Source organism: Protopterus annectens, chromosome 7.part0 (assembly GCF_019279795.1).
Source record: "Protopterus annectens isolate FY-2018-M chromosome 7.part0, PAN1.0, whole genome shotgun sequence".
NCBI classification, from domain to species: Eukaryota; Metazoa; Chordata; order Ceratodontiformes; family Protopteridae; genus Protopterus; species Protopterus annectens.
This window is the reverse complement of record NC_056739.1, coordinates 1,720,253,776-1,720,273,645: the sequence shown is the minus strand read 5'-3', so window position 1 is coordinate 1,720,273,645 and position 19,870 is coordinate 1,720,253,776. Positions and strand designations below refer to the sequence as shown.

General features: G+C 39.0%; 1 protein-coding gene across 1 annotated transcript in view; it reads right to left on the bottom strand.

Annotated features, from left to right (window-relative positions):
- Positions 1-19,870, bottom strand: part of FURIN (furin, paired basic amino acid cleaving enzyme) — a 1,258,063-nt gene that overhangs the window by 754,733 nt on the left and 483,460 nt on the right. Inside the window, exon 6 of the mRNA XM_044078261.1 lies at positions 5,257-5,333. Coding sequence (XP_043934196.1) covers positions 5,257-5,333 — 77 coding nt within the window. The remainder of the gene's footprint in view (positions 1-5,256; positions 5,334-19,870) is intronic.

The following is a 19,870-nucleotide window of genomic DNA, read 5'->3' as shown; positions in this document are numbered from 1 at the left end:
TGTCCAAATCCTGGCAGTGCTGTGTCCATAGATTTTTGAGATACCATTGTAGCTTCCTCATATGCAGTTTGGCATTGGGAAGCACCAGAATACAAGATGCCATGAACCCTAAGGCTTGAAGGACTGTCCTTGCAGTCAGCCCGGACTGAAGAGATAGTTGATGGAAGTAACTGGAAAGATTCTTTTGTTTGTCCGGGGTTAAAAAGTCCATCTGGGCTGCTGTATTCAGTCTCACACCCAGAAAGCACATGTCTTGAGAGGGTACTAGACTGGACTTTATTTCGTTCACAGAATACCCTAGGCATCTTAGCACTGCTATGACATATTCCAAATGCTGTAGAAGGTCTTCCTTTTCTTGAGCCAGAATCAGGCAGTCGTCCAAGTAAGGATAGATTTGAATTCCTTTTAGCCTGAAGTAAGCTATCACTGGAGCCAGAACCTTTGTGAATACTCTGGGCAGTAGATAAGCCAAAGGGCAATGCAGAGAACTGATAATGAGAATTTCCAGCTCGAAAACGCAGATACTTCCTGCAACTTAGTCTTATAGGCACATGAATGTAAGCTTCCTTGAGATCTAAAGTTACCATCCAGTGATCTTTGCCCAGCAGAGGTAAAAGCTGTTGTAACGTCAACATTTTGAACTTGGGAATGTCCAGATAAGTGTTGAGGATAGATAAATCCAAAATTGGTCTCCACGTGTTCCCCTTCTTTGGTACTAGGAACAGGCGAGAATAAAATCCTAGGCCCCTTTCTGGCACAGGAACTGACTGAATGGCCCCTATTTGGAGCAACAGAGAAATTTGCTTGTGAGCCTCTGTTCTTTGTAGAGGAGGAATGTCTGGCATGCCCTTTGAAAGGAGGCAAGGTATGGAAATAAAACCTGTAACCGTGGTGAATGATATCCAGAACCCATTTGTCTTGGGTAATTAAATCCCAATTTTCTTTGAAAAGAGACAGCCTTCCTCCCAAAGGTGCTGCCAGGCGAGAATGTACTGGCAGCTGAAAAGGCAGGTCATTGGGTCTGCTTACGAAAGGACTGACCCCTGCCCTCACCAGAAGTCTGAGCAGGTGAACTCCCTGTCCTAGGCCTAAAAGAACCTTGAGCTCTGCTTCTACCACGTCTAGACCTACCCCTAGACTGAGAATCATAAGCAGGATAAATCCACCCCTTAGTAGGCCAATTTCTACTAAACTTCGGAGGCTGCACCTGCAAAAAATCCTTAACAGTTTGCATAGACTTAGCCTTGTCCTCCATTTTCTTTAAAACTGCTTCCACAGGCGAACCAAACAACACATCAGACTGTAAAGGAGCATCCAAAATCCTTGTCTTAACATGCTCAGCTAAGTTCTGATCCCTCAACCAGGCGTGCCTACGAAGAACAGAACCAGTGGCAGCCACCCTCGAGGAGGCCTGCACAGCATCAAAACCACACTGCAAGGAATGCTTACCCACTTGTTCAGAAACATGAACTAAATCCTGCAACTCTTTACACTCAATACCTTCAGCCAGAGCATCCACCTTAGACTTCAATTGTGAAAGGAGATAATTCTGATATTTTAACATATGAAACTCACAATTCAACGCCCTCATGGCTAAAGTGGAAGAAGTATACACTTTCTTTCCCCATCTATCCAAAGCCCTTGCCTCTTTATCAGGAGGAACAGGATTTTTAACCACAGAAGCCTTCACACCTTTAGGCCCCTGAGAGACAGTTTCTGGGTCTGCCCTAGGACTCTTAAAAAGATACTTATGGGCTTCAGGCACCCTATAGTACCTATCCAGTTTAACTGGGGCAGGAGGCAAAGAGTCAGGATTCAGGGAAGCCTCTGCAAAAACATCTTCTACCACATTCAGAACAGGAGGTATAGCTAAAGGCCTATGCTGGGGTAAAAACAAGAATTCTCTAAGCCTCTTCCTGGAATCAGAGAAATCTTGACCCTCCCATTTAAAATGCTCCCTCATGGAATGCAGAGTCTCTGAAAAAGAAAAATCCTCAGGAGGCGAAGCTGATGGAGTAGAATCATCCACATCAGAATCAGAATAAGGAGGATACTCCTGCAAGTCTTCAGCCGAAGACTCAGAAGCCTCCGAACATTGCTCAAAACTCTCAAACTCAGGTTCCACCCTAGGCCTCTTATCAGGAGGGGGCATAGAACCTCTAATCATTGTAATCAAATCCTCTCCCATTTTTAGCATATGCTTCTTAGGCAAAGACCCTGAAACACTCGGAGAAACCCCCACTGAAGCTAAAGTAGGCCTGCCTCTTAAAGAAGCCTTGGAAACAGAAGGCGAGGCCCTAACCACCTTAGGAAGAGAGGGAAGAACAGCCACCTGAGAAGCCCCTTCAGCCTGGCCTACTTCCTGAGAGGACACATCCTGTAACAGTAAAGTTTCTCCCTGAGACTCCAAAGAAACTCCTGGCAGAACCTCCGCTCCACTGAGCCTTCTAAAGAACCGACGTCCGGGACTGTCGGTTCTTCCACTCTAGGCTTCGCTGCTTTGTCCTTGCGCTTTTTGGCTGAAGCGGGCGTCGGAGCATCCGACGGCATTTTATAATTACAACGCTTCCCAAACACTAACCTGGCACAGTCTAACCTTCTCTTAATAGTGCGTTTGTTAAATCTAGCACAAGAGCGCATCCAACAACGTTGTGCTCAGGCCCTAAACAAGGTATACACAAAGTATGGTAATCCCTATGAGGTATCTGTTTCCCACAAGAAATACAGTTATTCACTTTTTCTGACATCCGGTTAAATACTGAGGCAAGAAAAACCAAAATATTCTAACGGGTACTTAGCCAACTTTGATTCGGTCTGAAACTCTGACTTCAGAAACTTTCAGAACGCCAACCTGCACTCGCAAAACTGCTTCTGCATCGGACCATGCGGCAAAAAAGACTGAGGATATGACGTCGGTCATGCGCATTAGTACCCTGACGTACTGACGTCAGTCTAATGCGCCGTGACCGACGTCAGCCATATACTTTGGTATTCGGGCCGACTGGACAGCGGACTACCCAATAGTTAGGACTGCAGCAATGTGGAATGAAGAACATCTGCCATCCTGGAATCCACTGTTATGTTAAAAAGAGTAAATATCATTCAAGGGCCTCATCTTACACGCCAATTTCAATACTGACTTGTGATTACAAGATATTTATGCCCATCTTGGCAGGCAGAATGGCCAAGGTCATACAAAATAATGAGGTTTTGTAGCACATAGATAAACACATGACAATATACTTGCACTGCATTTGGTTTAAGAAGCAGAAACAGGTTTTTAGGAAATTTGGATTTCCAGAAAAAAATAAACATGCTAACCATCATTTTATATTTTATATACATCTTTCAGTTATCAGAAGCAAAACTAAAACTGAATGGGAATTTAAAACAGGGATATAACCTAGGCAAAGATACAAGACGGGGATGTCCTCTCTCCCCATTATTTGCTTAGTATTTGGAATCATATGCACAAAAATGGTAGTAATTGAGGTGAAGTAATATACAAGGGTTTAATTGGATAAAAAGGAAAAAATACACTTTTTGCTTATGATATAATTTTACATTAAACTAACCCAGATGAAAACCTAAGCTAGTTTATTCACAATATTAAAGGAACTTGCAGACATTTCATGCTACACAATGAAATCTAATGTTATTTCGATAAATTACACCCCTACAGGTAAAGCTAGTACAATTATGTATGTGTATGTATTACAGATTGAACTACCTAAATGTGCTAATATCTATGACAGGTAAAGACTCTCCCAGGGAAACCTGGCTGGAAAACAAAAGTATGATTTTAAAATTGATGAAAAAGATGTGACTTGCTTTCTTTGGACATGGCTAACAAGCTACAAGCACTGGAAATCTTTATGGTGCTACTGATATTATATGGGGGACATATCTTTCTAAAGGCGATAGAAGATAAAGAGTGAATACTATTGAAGAAAGAGATGAATTATTCATTTGGGATAATAAAAGCTTGGGGTAAGTTTGGATTCTGCCAACTGAACATGGTTGCCTGGTGCTCCCAGTTTTGGAAGGGTACTACAGAGACACAGAAATGAGACTGGCATACTTATTACAAAATAAAAAGTCTCTGCAGGATGGAAGCAGATGATACTTTTTTTCAGAAGGGAGGTGATGGGGAAAATATGAAAGTAGGCATATGACATCATTGTAAAAGAGAAACGGAGAATATGACGTTAGGGAAACGTATACAAGATTGCAATAAAAGTAACAGGAACTAAAAGGTTTGAGCAGTAGAAGATGGACCTGTCCCCTATAGGGGTAACTATAAAACAGATGTAGTTTTAAAGAACTGGTATAAAAGAAAACAGAGCCAGGGGTTTTGGGAGCAAATATTTCAATGGGAAGTAGTAACAGAATGGGAACAAGTGAAACAAATCTCCCAACTCAAAGAGACTGATTAAACGGCTTATAAAGCAATGGGTTCTTTACTTGTGAAACTACAGAGAATGGAAAAGGGGTGGGGAAAGGTCCGAGAGGTAGTACAGCTGGTAAATGAGGCAAGGACAGAGAAGGCCTATACAAAATGTTAGTTAGTAGGTTATAGAGGATATACAGAAAATAAGGTAGAAAAAAAAATTACAGGGAAGAAGGGATGGGAAAAAAACGAAGGGACAACAATACTTTGAAGTGGAAAGAAAAAAGATTTATATGGCACCAAATAAGGCAATTAAGTCCAGAATGTTTGGCTGTAAATGCCTACACAAGTACTTTCATTCCCCACAAAGACAACATTAAGATGCTTCCTGGTGCAAACTCTGAGTGATGGACATGTGAGGGAAATATATAAAGGACTGGGAGCATATCTTTTGCTCATGCCCAGATCGGAAGCAATACAAGAGATCTGTAGTCTTTGATAATCAGAGTGGTGGGGAAATAGTGGCAATTAAAATCTTAATGATTAGTTGGTAGGGCGAGGGAAGGCAGCACAGCATTTTAAATATTTAGTCAATCTGATCCTCTAGATATCCAAGAAAAAGATTGTGAGAGTATGGAAATCTGACAAAAATACCACAATGTGGGGATTGTATTAAGAAAGCAAATCTGCTGAGGAAAATATAAACACCAAAGGGAAACCGGAAACACAGCTAGAAGTGTTGGAAAAAAATGGAAACTGTAGGACCATACTTCGGCAGAAGACTAAAGTAAACAAAAAAAAATTTACTTTAGGAAAAACATATTACATCAGCATGCCATCATAATAAATTCAGAATCTTTCCTTACCTGTTGTCATTCATCTGTGTATAACGGGGTTGGGGATCATTGTCTTTATCATTTACATCATAGCTGGCACTTGGTTCCTATAAACAGTTAAGGAAATAAATATGAACATAAAGCCAGAAAGTTAAAACTCTGTATAAGAAATACTAACATTTTTTTAGACAAGGCACTTCAATTAACTGAGGAAGTGAAAGCTAGAAGGACCCAAATCCATATTTACTCAAATCCAAAAGAGACTTAACTCACAGAATTCTTAAACTGATTTCAGTCAGTGTACTGACAGCACATACAACTTAGTTAAGTGCTAAAGCACAGCTAATAAATGTAACTGCTAAAGGCATCTTAATTTTGCTTCCCCACAACTACAGATGTTACTAATGAAAATAATAAACATATATATACCTTGGCCATAAAATCCTCCATTTATTCATACCAATATCAAACGGAAGTGCTGCAATAAAAGGAAAAGGCCTACTCAACTTCAGAGGGGAAAACTTCAACATCAGCATCACCAATGTGACTGATACTCATTTATCACCCATGCTATTCTACTTCTCCTAGGTTTAATAAAATGTACATTAGAACAGTTAGCAAGGGCACTACATTGGATGACTCCAGGTTACACTCAGTTTGATATGAATAAGTGATCATTAAATGGCTATTATGTGGGAACAACAATTGCAGCATCTTATAAGTCCCCTTCAACACTGACAATATACATTACATCATTTCTGACAACTGTTAGAAGAAAAATAATGAATAATGAATTTGAAGTAATAACATCTTACTACCTTTGCATAAAGTTATGCAGGGCAACAGACAACTGTATGTAAAAAATGCAAATTGGTGTTTCATTAGCATAAAAGAACAAATGTCTATCTGATGATAAAATGGAGAATTTAACATTCCAGAATGAGAATCGATAATTTTCTACAGTATCTTATCTGTACACCTTTCTGTTCAATTTAAATATTTCTTTGCAGGTCATCCCTTACAGAACATAGTATTTCCTCTCTAATAAATTGACGGGGGAAAACAGACTACTCCAGATTTTGTGTGATCACTTTCCCAGAGTAGGAAAATTTTATGAAAAATCTTGAATGTATTGTGGATATAAAAAGTTTACACACCCCTGCTAAAATGCTAGTTTTTGTGATATAAAAAAAAAAAAAAGAGACCACAATAAATCATTTCAAAACTTTTCCCACCTTTAATGTGACCTATAACCTGTACAATTCAATTGAAAAACAAACCTGTTAGGAGAAAAAAAATATAAAAAATAAAAACCGTACAATACGCTGGTTGCATAAGTATGCACACCCTTAAAATAATACTTTGTTGTGTGTACACACCCTTAAACTAATACTTTGTTGAAGCACCTTTTGATTTAATACAGCTTTCAGCCTTCTTGGGTACACACCTGCCATAAATTAAAGAGACTCTGATTAACTCCAAATAATGTTTAGTTGTCCTAGTAGGATTTTCCTGACATTTACTCAGTTGCCTGCTACAGCAAAAGCCATGGTTCGCAGACAGCTTACAAAGCATCAAAGGGATCGCAGTATTGAAAGGTATCAGTCGGGAGAAGGGTACAAAAAAAATTTTCACAGCAATGGATATACCATGGAACACAGTGAAGACAGACATCAAAAAGTGGAGAAAATATGGGACAACAGTGACGTTGCAAAGAAGTGGACGTCCCTCCAAAATTGATAAAAAGACAAGATGAAAACTGGTCAGGGAGGCTGCCAAGAGACCTACAGCAACACTGAAGGAGCTGAAGGAATTTCTGGCAAGTACTGGCTGTGTACTACATGTGACAACAATCTCCCTTATTCACCATATGTCCTGGCTATGGGGTATGGTTGCAAGACAGAAGCCTTTTCTTACACAAAAACATCAAGGCCCGACTAAAATTTGCAATATACATCAAGTCTCCCAAAAGCATGTGGGAAAATGTGTTATGGTCTGATGAGAACAAGGTTGAACTTTTTGGCTACAATTCCAAAAGGTACGTTTGGCGCAAAAATAACACTTTGCATCAACAAAAGAACACCATCCCCACAGTGAAGCATGGTGGTGGTAGTATCGTGCTTTGGGGTTGCTTTTTTTCCTGCTGGAACTAGGGCTTTAGTCAAGGTGGGGGAATTATGAACGATTCCAAATACCAGTCACTTTTGGCCCAAAACTGTCAGGAATCTGCTAGAAAGTGGAAGATGAAGAGGAATTTTACCTTTCAACATGACAATGACCTCAAGCATACATCTAAAGCAACAAAAGAATGTCTTCACCAGAAGAAAATTAAAGTTTTGGAATTGCCCAGCCAGAGCACAGAACCTAAATCCAATAGAAAACCTCTGGGGTGACCTGAAGAGGGCTATGCACAAGAGATGTCCTTGCAATACGACAGATTTGGAGCGCTTTTGCAAGGATCAGTGGGCAAATATTGCCAAGTCAAGATGTGCCATGCTGATAGACTCCTACCCAAGAAGACTGAATGTTGTAATTAAATCAAAAGGTGCTTCAACAAATTATTAGTTTAAGGGTGTGCACACACAACAAAGTATTAGTTTAGGGGTGTGCACACTGCACACTTATGCAACTAGGTTATTGTTCATTTTTAATTTTTTTTTTTTATATTTTCTCCCCTAACAGATGTTTGTTTTTAAATCAAATTGTACAGGTTATGGGTCACATTAAAGGTGGGAAAAGATTTGAAATTATTTACTGTGGTTTCATTTTTTTATATCACAGAAAACTGGCATTTTAACAGGGGTGTGTAAACTTTTTATATCCACTGTATCTTCTCTGTATTAAATAAAATTATGTTCAAACAATACTACCACTGCACCACCGCGGATGTCCCCCAAGTATGCTATTTGAACATAATTTTCTATTAAATAAAATTATGTTCAAATAGCATACTTGGGGGACATCTGCGGTGGTGCAGCAGTAGCGTTGTTGCCTCACAGCAAGAGGTTCTCCCGATCGATTCTCGGCTCGAGTGCAGGGAGTGCCTTCTGTGTGGAGTCTGCATGTCCTCCCCACGGTTGAGTGAGCGTTCAAAAGACATGCGTAAATGGGCGTGCCTTCGTTGAAGGTTGAACGTCGAGCTGGCACCTCGGCGTTAGTCAGAATCTACTGCCAATCATTAGCGGACCGGGGTTCCACTGTGGCGACCCCTAACTGGGAAAAGCCGAAAGACAACAACAACATGATGTTCAAATAGCATACTTAATTAATATGTGCTTGGTTAGCACACTGCAACCGTTTTACAGTTGTTTGCTATATATTCTAAACTAAAACCAAATTTGAAATCTCACCTTTAAAATGAAAATAATGTCATGTACAAATGCAAAATAATTAACTATCTATAAACTGTGGTCTTGAAAAAAATAAATATTTTCTCTCTTGAACAGACACACAGATTGGCATGTGAAGTTGTGAACCATCAGTCCCCATCACCATTTCTTTATATTTTAAAGAAAATCTTATATCCAACAAGAAATAGTTGTATTTTAAACAAAATCAAATTATATCAACTCTTCAACTGTTGTGATGAGTATCATCAAAATGTTAACACTTGTAATTCATCCTTGTGCAACATTTTGAAATATGTTACTCTCTTCGAATGTAATCAAAGTATCTCTCTATTCATTTAACTTTTCATAATTGTTTTCTATCATATCAAAATTCTTAAATATATGATGGAAAACTGGATATACATTTAAATAAAATGTCAAACAGCTTCTTAGAAACTAGTTCATGACAGCTCTGTAACCCTGTCACAATAAGATGTCCTGCTGGTTTTAACAAACTCTTATGGATTTTGGCAAATTTATTAATTACTTCTTTACCTGAGCTTCAGGTAGAAATGTAATTTAATATTTTTATACAATAAAGATTTACATTCTTCCTGAAAACTCACAGTTTGATTTTCCTTAATTACTTGATAATTTGCAAAATTCAGTCAACACAATGGCACAATCTGTTTCATTTGTCAGTACAATATACACAGAGTTGAAATTATTTAGATTTTAATGAAAAATGCAGTCTGTTTCATAATTAAATACATTTTTTTCTACTCCGTACATTTTTCAAATCTAACTATTCTGAAGAACTCTTTAACAAGCTGATACACATTAGTGGTGGAATGTAAAAAAAACAGTAAAATTTCTAAAAGGAGACATATATTTTATCTAATTTACTATGCTGAATGGGCGTGCCTTCGTTGACGGTTGGGCATTGGGCTGGCAACTCGACACCATAAAAAAACAACTGCCAATCATTAGCGGACCGGAATTCCGCTGTGGCGACCGGGAAAAGCCGAAAGGCAAACAACAACTGATGAACACAATCCTGTACATCTAATAATGCTGAATCTATAGGAAAACAAACATTCAATAATTCATCTTCACTTTTACTAGTTTCAAAGTCGTCGGATAAAATATTTCTGCTGTTACTACCTCTAGTGCAGCAAGATCCAAGCATGTAGCTTACAAATAAAACTACCCAATTCAAAACTCTACCATTGTGGAATAACAGTCCCTATAAACTTAGAATCCTTTTAGAACTTTCCCAAAGACTTTGACAGGTTCACAATATCAACCTTTTCACTTGCACTGTCTCAAAAATACTGTCATATCTGCAAACACATCCTAAGACACAGTTTTTTGTGCATCCTGAGATAACATTACCTCTGTTCCTGCCTCTGCTGCCTGCTTCATATCCATTACCCCTAAAGCTTCTTGAGCAATAGTGTTGATAAGGATGTGTTCAACTGCTCCTGCATTTTCACTAAGTTTCTAGCCATATCAGATACATTTTGTTCTCTATCCTCTGACTGGCTTCTCACTTCAAGACATTCCCTTTTCATCACTGCAGTTCTCAGCCATTTCAGAATTTTACAGTTTTGAAAGTTCTTGAGGTGCATTTCCTGATACATTGTTGTGTTAAAGAAATGAGTATTACGGTCAGAGACCTAAATATAATAGTAGTACATGGAACAAGGTGATTACAAAGTCAACATCAGAATGAACGTTACTGCCATTTAGACTCTAGAAGGGCAACTTAAATGAAATCGAGTGCGTCAGACTCAGTACTGATATGACAATTGCACACATACAAATTACATATAGCACATGCAACATACATAACATTAACTTTAATAAGTTAGACTATTTTACTACATAATACTATAGTTTTAGCAGCTGAGTGATTGATTACTGCACATTTACTGCGTACTTATTTTCTGATATGTTAGAATAGCTAGCAGATAAATATTGCACTTGATTGACATTGTAAACTGATAACTATAAGCGAGCATCTCATAATTTCTATTGCATCATAATGGTTTGACCAACACAAGACCTTGTCAATGACTAACATTCCTGAGATTGCTTCCGGAGTTCACGAATCCCAATTGCATGTGAGAATAAACTGTTCCTGAACCTGGTTGTTTTATAGCTCATGCTGTGGCATCATATGTCAGATGACAAGCTTGTAAACAGACTATAGGTGGGGTGTATAGGATCACTGGCTATTTTCATGTTGTAGCAACATGTCATATATACATCATATATTGCTGGAAAGTTGGAGTCTGTTCTCTCAACCACCTTCACCACCCTCTGTAAGGCTTTTTGATCTGAAATTGAACAGCCCCGCACCACACCATGAAGTTGCTCGTTAGGATGCTTCCTATGGCACTCAAAGGTGATAAGGATGAAGGGTGGTAGACTAACTCTGCTTAACCTCCACAGAAAATGCAGGCATTGGTGGGCTTTCTTGACTATGTGAATGGTGTTTAGTGACCAAGATAAGTCCTCTGCAATATGGACTCCCAGGAATTTTGTGCTACTAACCATTTCCACCCTCTCTCCATTAATCATGAGTAGGGAGTGAGTTGGATGGGTTCTCCTGAATTCTATTATTATCTCATTGATTTTGGTGACATTGAGATCAAGGTTGTACCTAGCACACCAGTCAATCAGTAGATTCACTTCTTCTCTTTATGCTCCTTCATCTTCATTACTGATGAGGCCCACAACTGTGGCGTCATCTGCAAACTCAATGATGTGACTGGTATTAAATCTGGCTATACAGTCATGAGTTAGTATGGTAAACAACAGTGGACTCAACACATTTTCATGCGGTACTCGCGTTAATTGTGATGTCTCTCGAGGAATTTCTGCCCACATATAAATTTTGTGGTCTTTTGATCAAAAAGTCCAGTATCCAGTTGCACATATGGTTACTGATGCCTAGATGGACAAGTTTCTTGATTAGCTGTTGTGGGAAAACTGTGTTGAATGCTAAACTAAAGTCAATAAACAGCATCCTAATGTAAATGTCCTTATTCTCCAGGTGCGCCATTGTGAGATGTAGTGCAACCGAGATGACATCCACCATGGAGCAACTGGCAAGATAAGCAAACTGTAATGGGTTGAGTGCAGCTGGTAATTTTGCTGACAAGTGTTTTTTTGACCAGTCTTTCAAAACTTTTCATGACAGTGGATGTAAGGGCTATTGGTCTGTAATCACTCAGGCTTGAGGGAGTTACTTTCTTTGGCAGTGGTACTATGTTCATATTTTTGAAGCATTTGGGTACCTTTGATTGGACAAGGGAGATGTTAAAAATGCCGAGTACAGTGCTTACTTGTCCAGTGCAGTCCTTTAACACCCTTTCCAGGATGTTGTCTAGTCCAAGCAGCCTTTCTGAGGTTCAACCGTCACAGGGTTTATAATGTGCACTACACTGCAATATTTGGAAAAAGACAAAATCAGTCAAGGGCTAGAGTGGTGCAAAACACACCCTTAAATGTTAAGCACCCCCTACTTAAGCTGTTAATGTCAGGTCTCTGTTTAGGTAGTAAAATCTGCCAGTACTGACCAGTGAAAATGAGGCAGAATATAAGATATTGTTCTGTTTGCTGCCCATTGATAATGTCTCCTGACTTCTTGTTATACTTAGAAAATTACTAAAACAGGATGTGTGGTTGCTTACATTTTCTAAACGCTACGCAGTTTGAAACCTAAAGGTGTGTCATTATTTAGTGTCTTCAATCCTCAATAAATTGTCCAAAAAACACAGACTTTTTCACAAATAGACTAAGCATATGAGCAAATGTCTGCACATTCTGTGAAAATCTGGATAGTTAGGAGGTAAGGAAGGGGAGTGTAAATGTAAGGGACTGTGTGTTACACTACCTTTCTGCCAGCACTCACAAAGTGCTTTACAGCTCTGAAAGCTAGCAAAACACTTTGCATTTTTTTTCTTTTTCTCTTTTTACTGTAACTTGTAGTACATGCAGCTCCATGCACTACAAAGAATAATGACCAGGTTTCCGATCAAAACCCTAAATTATGTGTTCAACATGGATGCCAAGATTTATCTCTCGAATTTCGTTCTCAAGGTTAATTTCTTGACATCCATGTCTCAAACACATAATAGGAGGAGTATCTCAGGGAATTTCTTAATTATCTTAACAACAATGTATGGGGCATAGAATTTAAAATGTCCTTCCACAGATGCAAAATTTGTTTTTTGGATGTGGAAATCACTAGGAATCCTGACAATACATTGTCTACTACCATCTTTAGAAAATTCCCTGAATACAATTCTCTGTTACATGCTTCGAGCCTCCACCCACAACATATCATCCAAAATATACCCAAATCACAATTTCTTAGAGCCAGGAGGATTTGTTCCAATCAGGCATCTTACATTGAAACACGTGACGATTTGGTTTATAGATTCCTAGAGAGGGGCTATCGTCCAATGATTATTAAATCAGGCCAAACAATGGGCTTCCAATTTCAATAGGTCAGATTTATTACAATACAAAGATCATAATAATCATGCGGGTACACAACCTTTACGTTTTGTTACCACCTATGGACGTAACACCAAAGGCTTTATGAATATTATCCAAAGACATTGGAATGTCCTGTTGGCCGATGACAAATTACATCCCTTGCTTAGGGATAGATGTCTGTTCTCATTCAGAAGGGGAAGATCCATGGGTTCTAGACTTAGTCATTATAAAAAGGGTGTTGGTATTCCCACAGGTAGTCATCAAACTTCCTTGACTGGAGGTCCCATAGTTGGTTGCTTTGCTTGTGGCCATTGTGCACATTGCATGCGGGTTTCTAACACTTCAGAGTTCACCAGTAAAAATACCTCTCAGGTATTTGAAATCAAGTTATGGGCCAATTGTAGTACTAAATGGGTTATTTATTTGGTGACCTGTACATGTCTTGCATTTTATGTGGGACAAACGTCCCGAGCTTTTCGCTTAAGAATATGTGAACATCTAAGTGCTATCAAAAATAAACGTCCTAACAATGCTTTATTTAGACACACTCTAAAACACACTTCTGCCAACTTTAAATTTGTGGTCATTGACCACATTAGTGGTATCTGTAAGGATAAAGATGGTTGGCATGAGCAACTTAATTTTCTTGAGAAAAAATGGATAATCAAACTGGGAGCCCTGTTTCCACCTGGTCTCAATGACCAATTTTAAAGTATTTATATAAACTAATGAATGTCTTGCTTTGATTGGTTATATTGTTATGTGTTGGGTGTGCATACACATATATAATGAGATGCTTTTTCATGTGGTGTTTTCATTTCTATTTGCATCCACTGAAGAAGGCTCCGTGGAGCCGAAACCGGTTTGGATTTATTGTATTTTTGCAACCCATAAATTTTGATCTGGGTTGAAGCATATTGTATTAAATTGCTTTTCTACCTGCTCTACCTGCTGGCTGTGTTTTGTATCAAACACATAATAAACATGTTACAATTGGAAACCCACTTATAATCTTCTATGTTATTACTACCTTCATTATGAGGGTGTGATAACTTTCCGATATAAAAATAAATAAATAAAAATAAAAAATAGAAAAAAAAACTAGTAGTCTTAAAACTTCATTGATGAGCTCAGTCATAATTTCCAGAAATCATAAAACCCAGGTAATGTTCCAAAGCAACAAGCCTTTATTCGTTACAGACAAGCGATCCTCAGTAAAAATCAGAAATACTTTATGTTAAACATATCAGCTTTTATACACTTAGAAGTAGGTGTGGAAAATATATGGAACTATTTTCTTTAACCCCTACTACAGAAAGGACTTTAAAAAGTTGTTCTATTCCATTTGCCCTTGTTTACTGCCGCACTGAATTGAAGGATTCACATCAACCTGAGAAGACCTTTCACCAGAGTTTGTTTTGGAGTCCTCCTCTCTTGATATGCCACACCAAGAGATTGTTCACACTTGCATATCATGTCATGCACACTTATCTTGTCTGGAATAAATAAGATTGTAGAGAGCCTTCACAATTATGCTTTACTTAAATTTTTATAACATGGGAAAACGTGACCCAGGACATAGAAAAATTCTACTTTGTTCAAAGTGTGTCAGCCTGCACTGACAAATAAGAAAGTTGTACGGTTTTATATCAGAAAGATGAAAAAAAAATGAACAAGCACAGGAATATGTCTAGTTCCAACCTAACCAACACAAGCGTTGAGGAAAAAAGAAAAAATTAGTAGTCTTAAAACTTTGTTGATGAGCTCAGTCACAGTAATTTCCAAAAAATCATGAAACCCAGGTAGTGTTCCAAAGCAACAACAGTCACAGACACGCTAACCTCAGTAACAAAAAAATCAGAAATACTTTACTATGTTAAACATATTGGCTTTTATACACTTAGAAGCAGGTGTGGAAAACATACATATTGTTTAATTTTAAACCGGCCTATTCCAGGCAAACATAAACAGGGCCATAAAAGTGCATTTAAGAACAGCAAGTACTCACTCCTACACACTACTACTGATTAGATCAAACTAAATCCTAGTTAAGGAATACACTACCTATTTCCAACCCACATTAAAAATGTATTAAAAAAAGGATAACATACATATAAATAGACAGACTAACTAAAATCGCTTTTGGCCAACTAATGCAATAAAGCCTTTATCAGGTCTGTGACAAGAACTAAAATCATCTACATAGGTAGATAAGTAAAAAGAGCTAACTACATAAATATAAGAAAAAAACACAAAAAGCTATCTAACTATAAACATTATCTAATTAGAACACTAAATATAAATATACATTTGTATAATACTATCTAATAAGCATCCAGCCATATGCATTAATGTGCACAAAAACAAGTTATTTACAGCTCAGAAAAAATGTCAATGCTTTGCAGTAGATGAATAGACAGAAAAAAACACCTGCCATGACAGTTTTCATGTTTACAACCCCAAAAATGTTTATACAAAGAAAAACAGTAGAAAAACACACAAAATTACAGAAAATAGTGAACGAAGTAACCTAGTAATGTATAAAATTGTGCAGGTGTGTGCATGAGTGTGCATTAGCATGCACCAGTATGCTAAAGGGGGGGGGGGGGGTTAAACCAAAACTTTTCAGTAATAGCGGCACGAAAAAAATGTGTTTTGAATCGACCATTCTTTGGTGTGATGCAAGAGTATACTAAATTTAATCAAATCAGAACGGAGGTTAAAGTAACTAAACATATATATTTATACACATTCTGCACATCATTTTTTATTATTTTTTAGTATATTTGGTGCCTTTACAGACTGTAAAATAAATAAACCTCTCTGACTGGAAGTACTCGAAGTGGATGAAATGCACACTTTTGACCTGCCTTTTATACCTACCTCCAATTACACAAGAAAAACATTCCATACTTGCAGGAAATGTTTTCACTTCACAATTAGCCACAGTTGCACAAAAAAGCAACTGTAGATACTACTAGATGACAACTTTTTTATTACTCATATCCATCTGTAAATGTATGTTTAGATGGCAATAAATGCAAAATGTCACACACGCATATTACTATCCCATTGTATTTTAGATGGTTTTAATAAGCATTTCAGCTGTAACATTATAACCCTCCAACTCTACAGTTCATTTCAACCAAAGTGGTTAAACCTGAGCACTTTTCAGAAAAAAATCATGAGTGACATAGGGAAATAAAGAGTACTATAAATACACAGTTATTGAATTAAGTAATAAAGATAACTGCACTTTACAAAATTACAATTTCAAGAACAAAATTAAAAATAAAATTAAAAATTAACACTGTGTGTGTTTTCTTTTGGCTTTTCCCGGTTAGTGGTCACCACAGCGGAACTCGAGTCCGCTAATGATTGGCAGTCGATTTTTTATGGTGCCGAGGTGCCAGCCCGACACCCAACCTTCAACGAAGGCACGCCCATTTACGCATGTCTTTGGAATGCCACTCGACCGCGGGGAGGACATGCAGACTCCACACAGAAAGCGCTCCAGCCGAGAATCGAACGGGAGAACCTCTTGCTGTGAGGTGACAATGCTACCGCTGCACCACCGCGGCACTAAAATTAAAAATGAACACTATCAATACAAATTCAAGACATTTTGGCTAACTTAAATACCAAATACAGCAATAAAGCATAAAGTACAGTTGTGTACACCTACCATAAATGTAGATGTTAGAGTGTCTTCACTGTTGCAGTCATAACTGTAGGGTGTTCCTGCCGGCAGGCAGCCCGAGGTCGGCCAGAATTCCAAAGTCTGGGTCCGGCGTCGGCTGTACCAGCAAGTACCCTGACGTCAGAACGCAGAGGTATAAAGTTGACAGCAGACGCCATCTTCTCCAGCCTTTCTTGCCCCAGATGTCAGAAGCCCCCCCAAAAAAACCAAAAGGTGTCCAAAAAGGAACACAAATATACCACAAAAGAAGTGGAAGAGTAAACTAGCAAAAATAAGAGGGGACTGGTGGGAGGGAAACACAGACTGCAACAGTGAAGACACTCTAACATCTACATTTATGGTAGGTGTACACAACTGTACTATGTTCTTCGTGTTTCACTGTTGCAGTCATAACTGTAGGGTAGAATCCCAAAGCTGTGAATGAGGGAGGAGGTTATGCAGAAGAAGGGGCAGCTAGCAGACCCTGCAAAACAGCAGAGGCAAAGCCTGCCCTAGACTTAGAATACAAAGGGAGATTATAGTGCTTAGAAAAAGTATGCACTGAGCTCCAAGTGGCAGCTTCCAACATGTCCTTGGTAGGAACCCCTCTGAGAAAAGCTGCTGAAGTGGCAGCTGCTCTAGTAGAATGACTTCTAACAGTACCTGGAATCTGTTTCCCATAGTGAGAGTAACAAAACCTTATTCCATGAGCGATCCATTTGGAAATAGTTTGTTTAGAAATAGCCTTACCTAGAGAACTGGAGGCATAAGAGATAAGCAATTGATCAGATTTTCTGAAATCTTTAGTTTTGTCCAGGTAAAATCGTAGTTGCCTGTGTACGTCCAATGAATGTAAGATCCTTTCCCCTTTATTTTGAGGATTTGGAAAGAAAGTAGGAAGATGAATAGTCTGATTTAGAGCCACTTTAGAAATCACCTTGGGCATAAATGTAGGATTGGTCCTCAAGGAAACTCTGTCTTGGTGGAAGATAATATATGGTTCCACAGCCATGAGAGCTTGCAACTCTGAAACCCTTCGGGCAGAAGTCAATGCCAATAAGATAGCTGTCTTCCAGGATAAGAACTTGATATCGAGCAGCAGGCTCAAAAGGAGGCAAAGTAAGTTTCTCCAAGACATAATTAAGATCCCAAGCAGGAACAGGCGGAGTTCTGGGAGGTCTTAAATTCTTAGCTCCTCTCAAAAATTCTCACCAGCTGGTGAGAAAAGATGGGAGGATCAGTGTTGAAATGAGCCGAGATAGCAGAAGCATGAATTTTTATGGAGGAAAAGGAAAGGCCTTTAAGCAAAAGGTCTGAGAGGTAAAGTAAAATGGAGGAAATATTAGGCAAAAGAGGATCAGAACCTCGATCCTGCATCCAAATACAAAATCTTTTCCATTTTGAAGCATAAGATTTCCATTTTGAAGCATAAGATTTTCTAGTGCTAGGCCGCCTAGCTTCTAAAAGAACATCCAAAACTTGTTTGGGAAGAGAAGAAGGAATCAAAGGCCCTTGTAGAGCCAAGCTGCCAGGCATAGAGTCTTGATTTGAGAGTGTAGCATCTGACCCTGATGCTGGGACAGAAGAGAAGGGATCAGAAGAAGAATCCAAGGAGGTTCCAAGAACAGGTGTTTTAAAGTTGGATACCAAAACTGCCGAGGCCAATTTGGAGCTATCAAAATGATAATCTTGGGTTTGTCCTGTTTTATTTTCAGTAACACCCGAGGCAGAAGAGGAAGAGGAGGGAAGTCATATCCCGAAAGATTCCTCCAGCTGAATGACAGGGCATCCACTTTCCAAGCTGTTTTGTGGAAGGACCTGGTGCAAGAGAGAGGCAACTGATGACTGAGATGGGATGCAAACAGATCTATCTGAGGACAACCCCAAACTGCAGTTATCCTGCTGAATAAGTTGGGGTCCAGCATCCATTCGTGAGGATCCAAAAGATTTCTGCTTAGGCTGTCTGCTAAGAGGTTCTGATTTCCTGGAATGAATTGAGCTTGAAGATGCAGATTCAGATTTAGAGCTGTGTCCCATAAATTCAGAGCTAGTCTGCAAAGGGGGTAAGAGTGAGAGCCCCCTTGCTTGTTTATGTACCACATGACTGTGGTATTGTCTGTATGAATCAGAAGAGGCCCTGGTTTCAAAAGATTCTGGAAGGCTAGAAGAGCATTTTGGACTGCCAACATTTCCTTCAAGTTGATGTGCCAGAGAAGATGCTTCTTTGTCCAAGAGCCCTGCTGGCAAATGTCTAGAAAATGAGCTCCCCAAGCATAATCCGAAGCGTCCGTGGTTATGATCTGAGAAGGTTGAGGCAGACAAAAGGGATTCCCTTCGTTCAAAGCACAAGCCTTGGACCACCAAAGGAGCTCCTTTTGGAGGCAGGGAATCAGTGGAATCATTGTGTCCAGACTGTGGTAATGCTGAGACCATACACTCTTTAGGTACCATTGAAGTTTTCTCATATGAAGCCTTGCATTTGGAATCAACAGGATGCAAGAAGCCATGTAGCCCAAAGCCTGCAGGAATTTCCTTGCAGTGAGCTGAGGTAAAGTTGCCAAGGTTTTGAAAATCGAAGCCAGCTGTAATTGCTTTTCTGGAGTGAGGAAGGCCATCTGTAAACTTGTGTTTAGAAGAGCTCCCAAAAAGATCATCTGCTGAGAAGGAATCAAATGTGACTTTTTTGTGTTCACTGAGAATCCCAGTATTAGGAGAAGACGTTGAACAAAATGCAGATGTTGAAGTAAAAGGTCTTTGCTGTCTGCCTGAATAAGGCAGTCGTCCAGATAGGGGTAAATTTGAATCCCCTGGAGTCTGCAATAAGCTACTACTGGAGCCAGGCACTTGGTAAAAACTCTGGGCGCAGTAGATAATCCAAAGGGCAGTACAGAGAATTGAAAGTGCCTCGAGCCTGCCTTGAATCTGAGGTATTTTCTGCGTTCTTGCCTGATGGGAATGTGTAAGTAGGCCTCCTTTAAGTCCAATGTCACCATCCAAGCATCTTGGGAGAGCATTGGAAGGAGTTGTTGTAGAGTAAGCATCTTGAATTTTGGTATTTCCAGAAAGGTGTTTAATACGGAGAGGTCCAGAATAGGTCTCCATGAGCTTTGTTTTCTTGGGACCA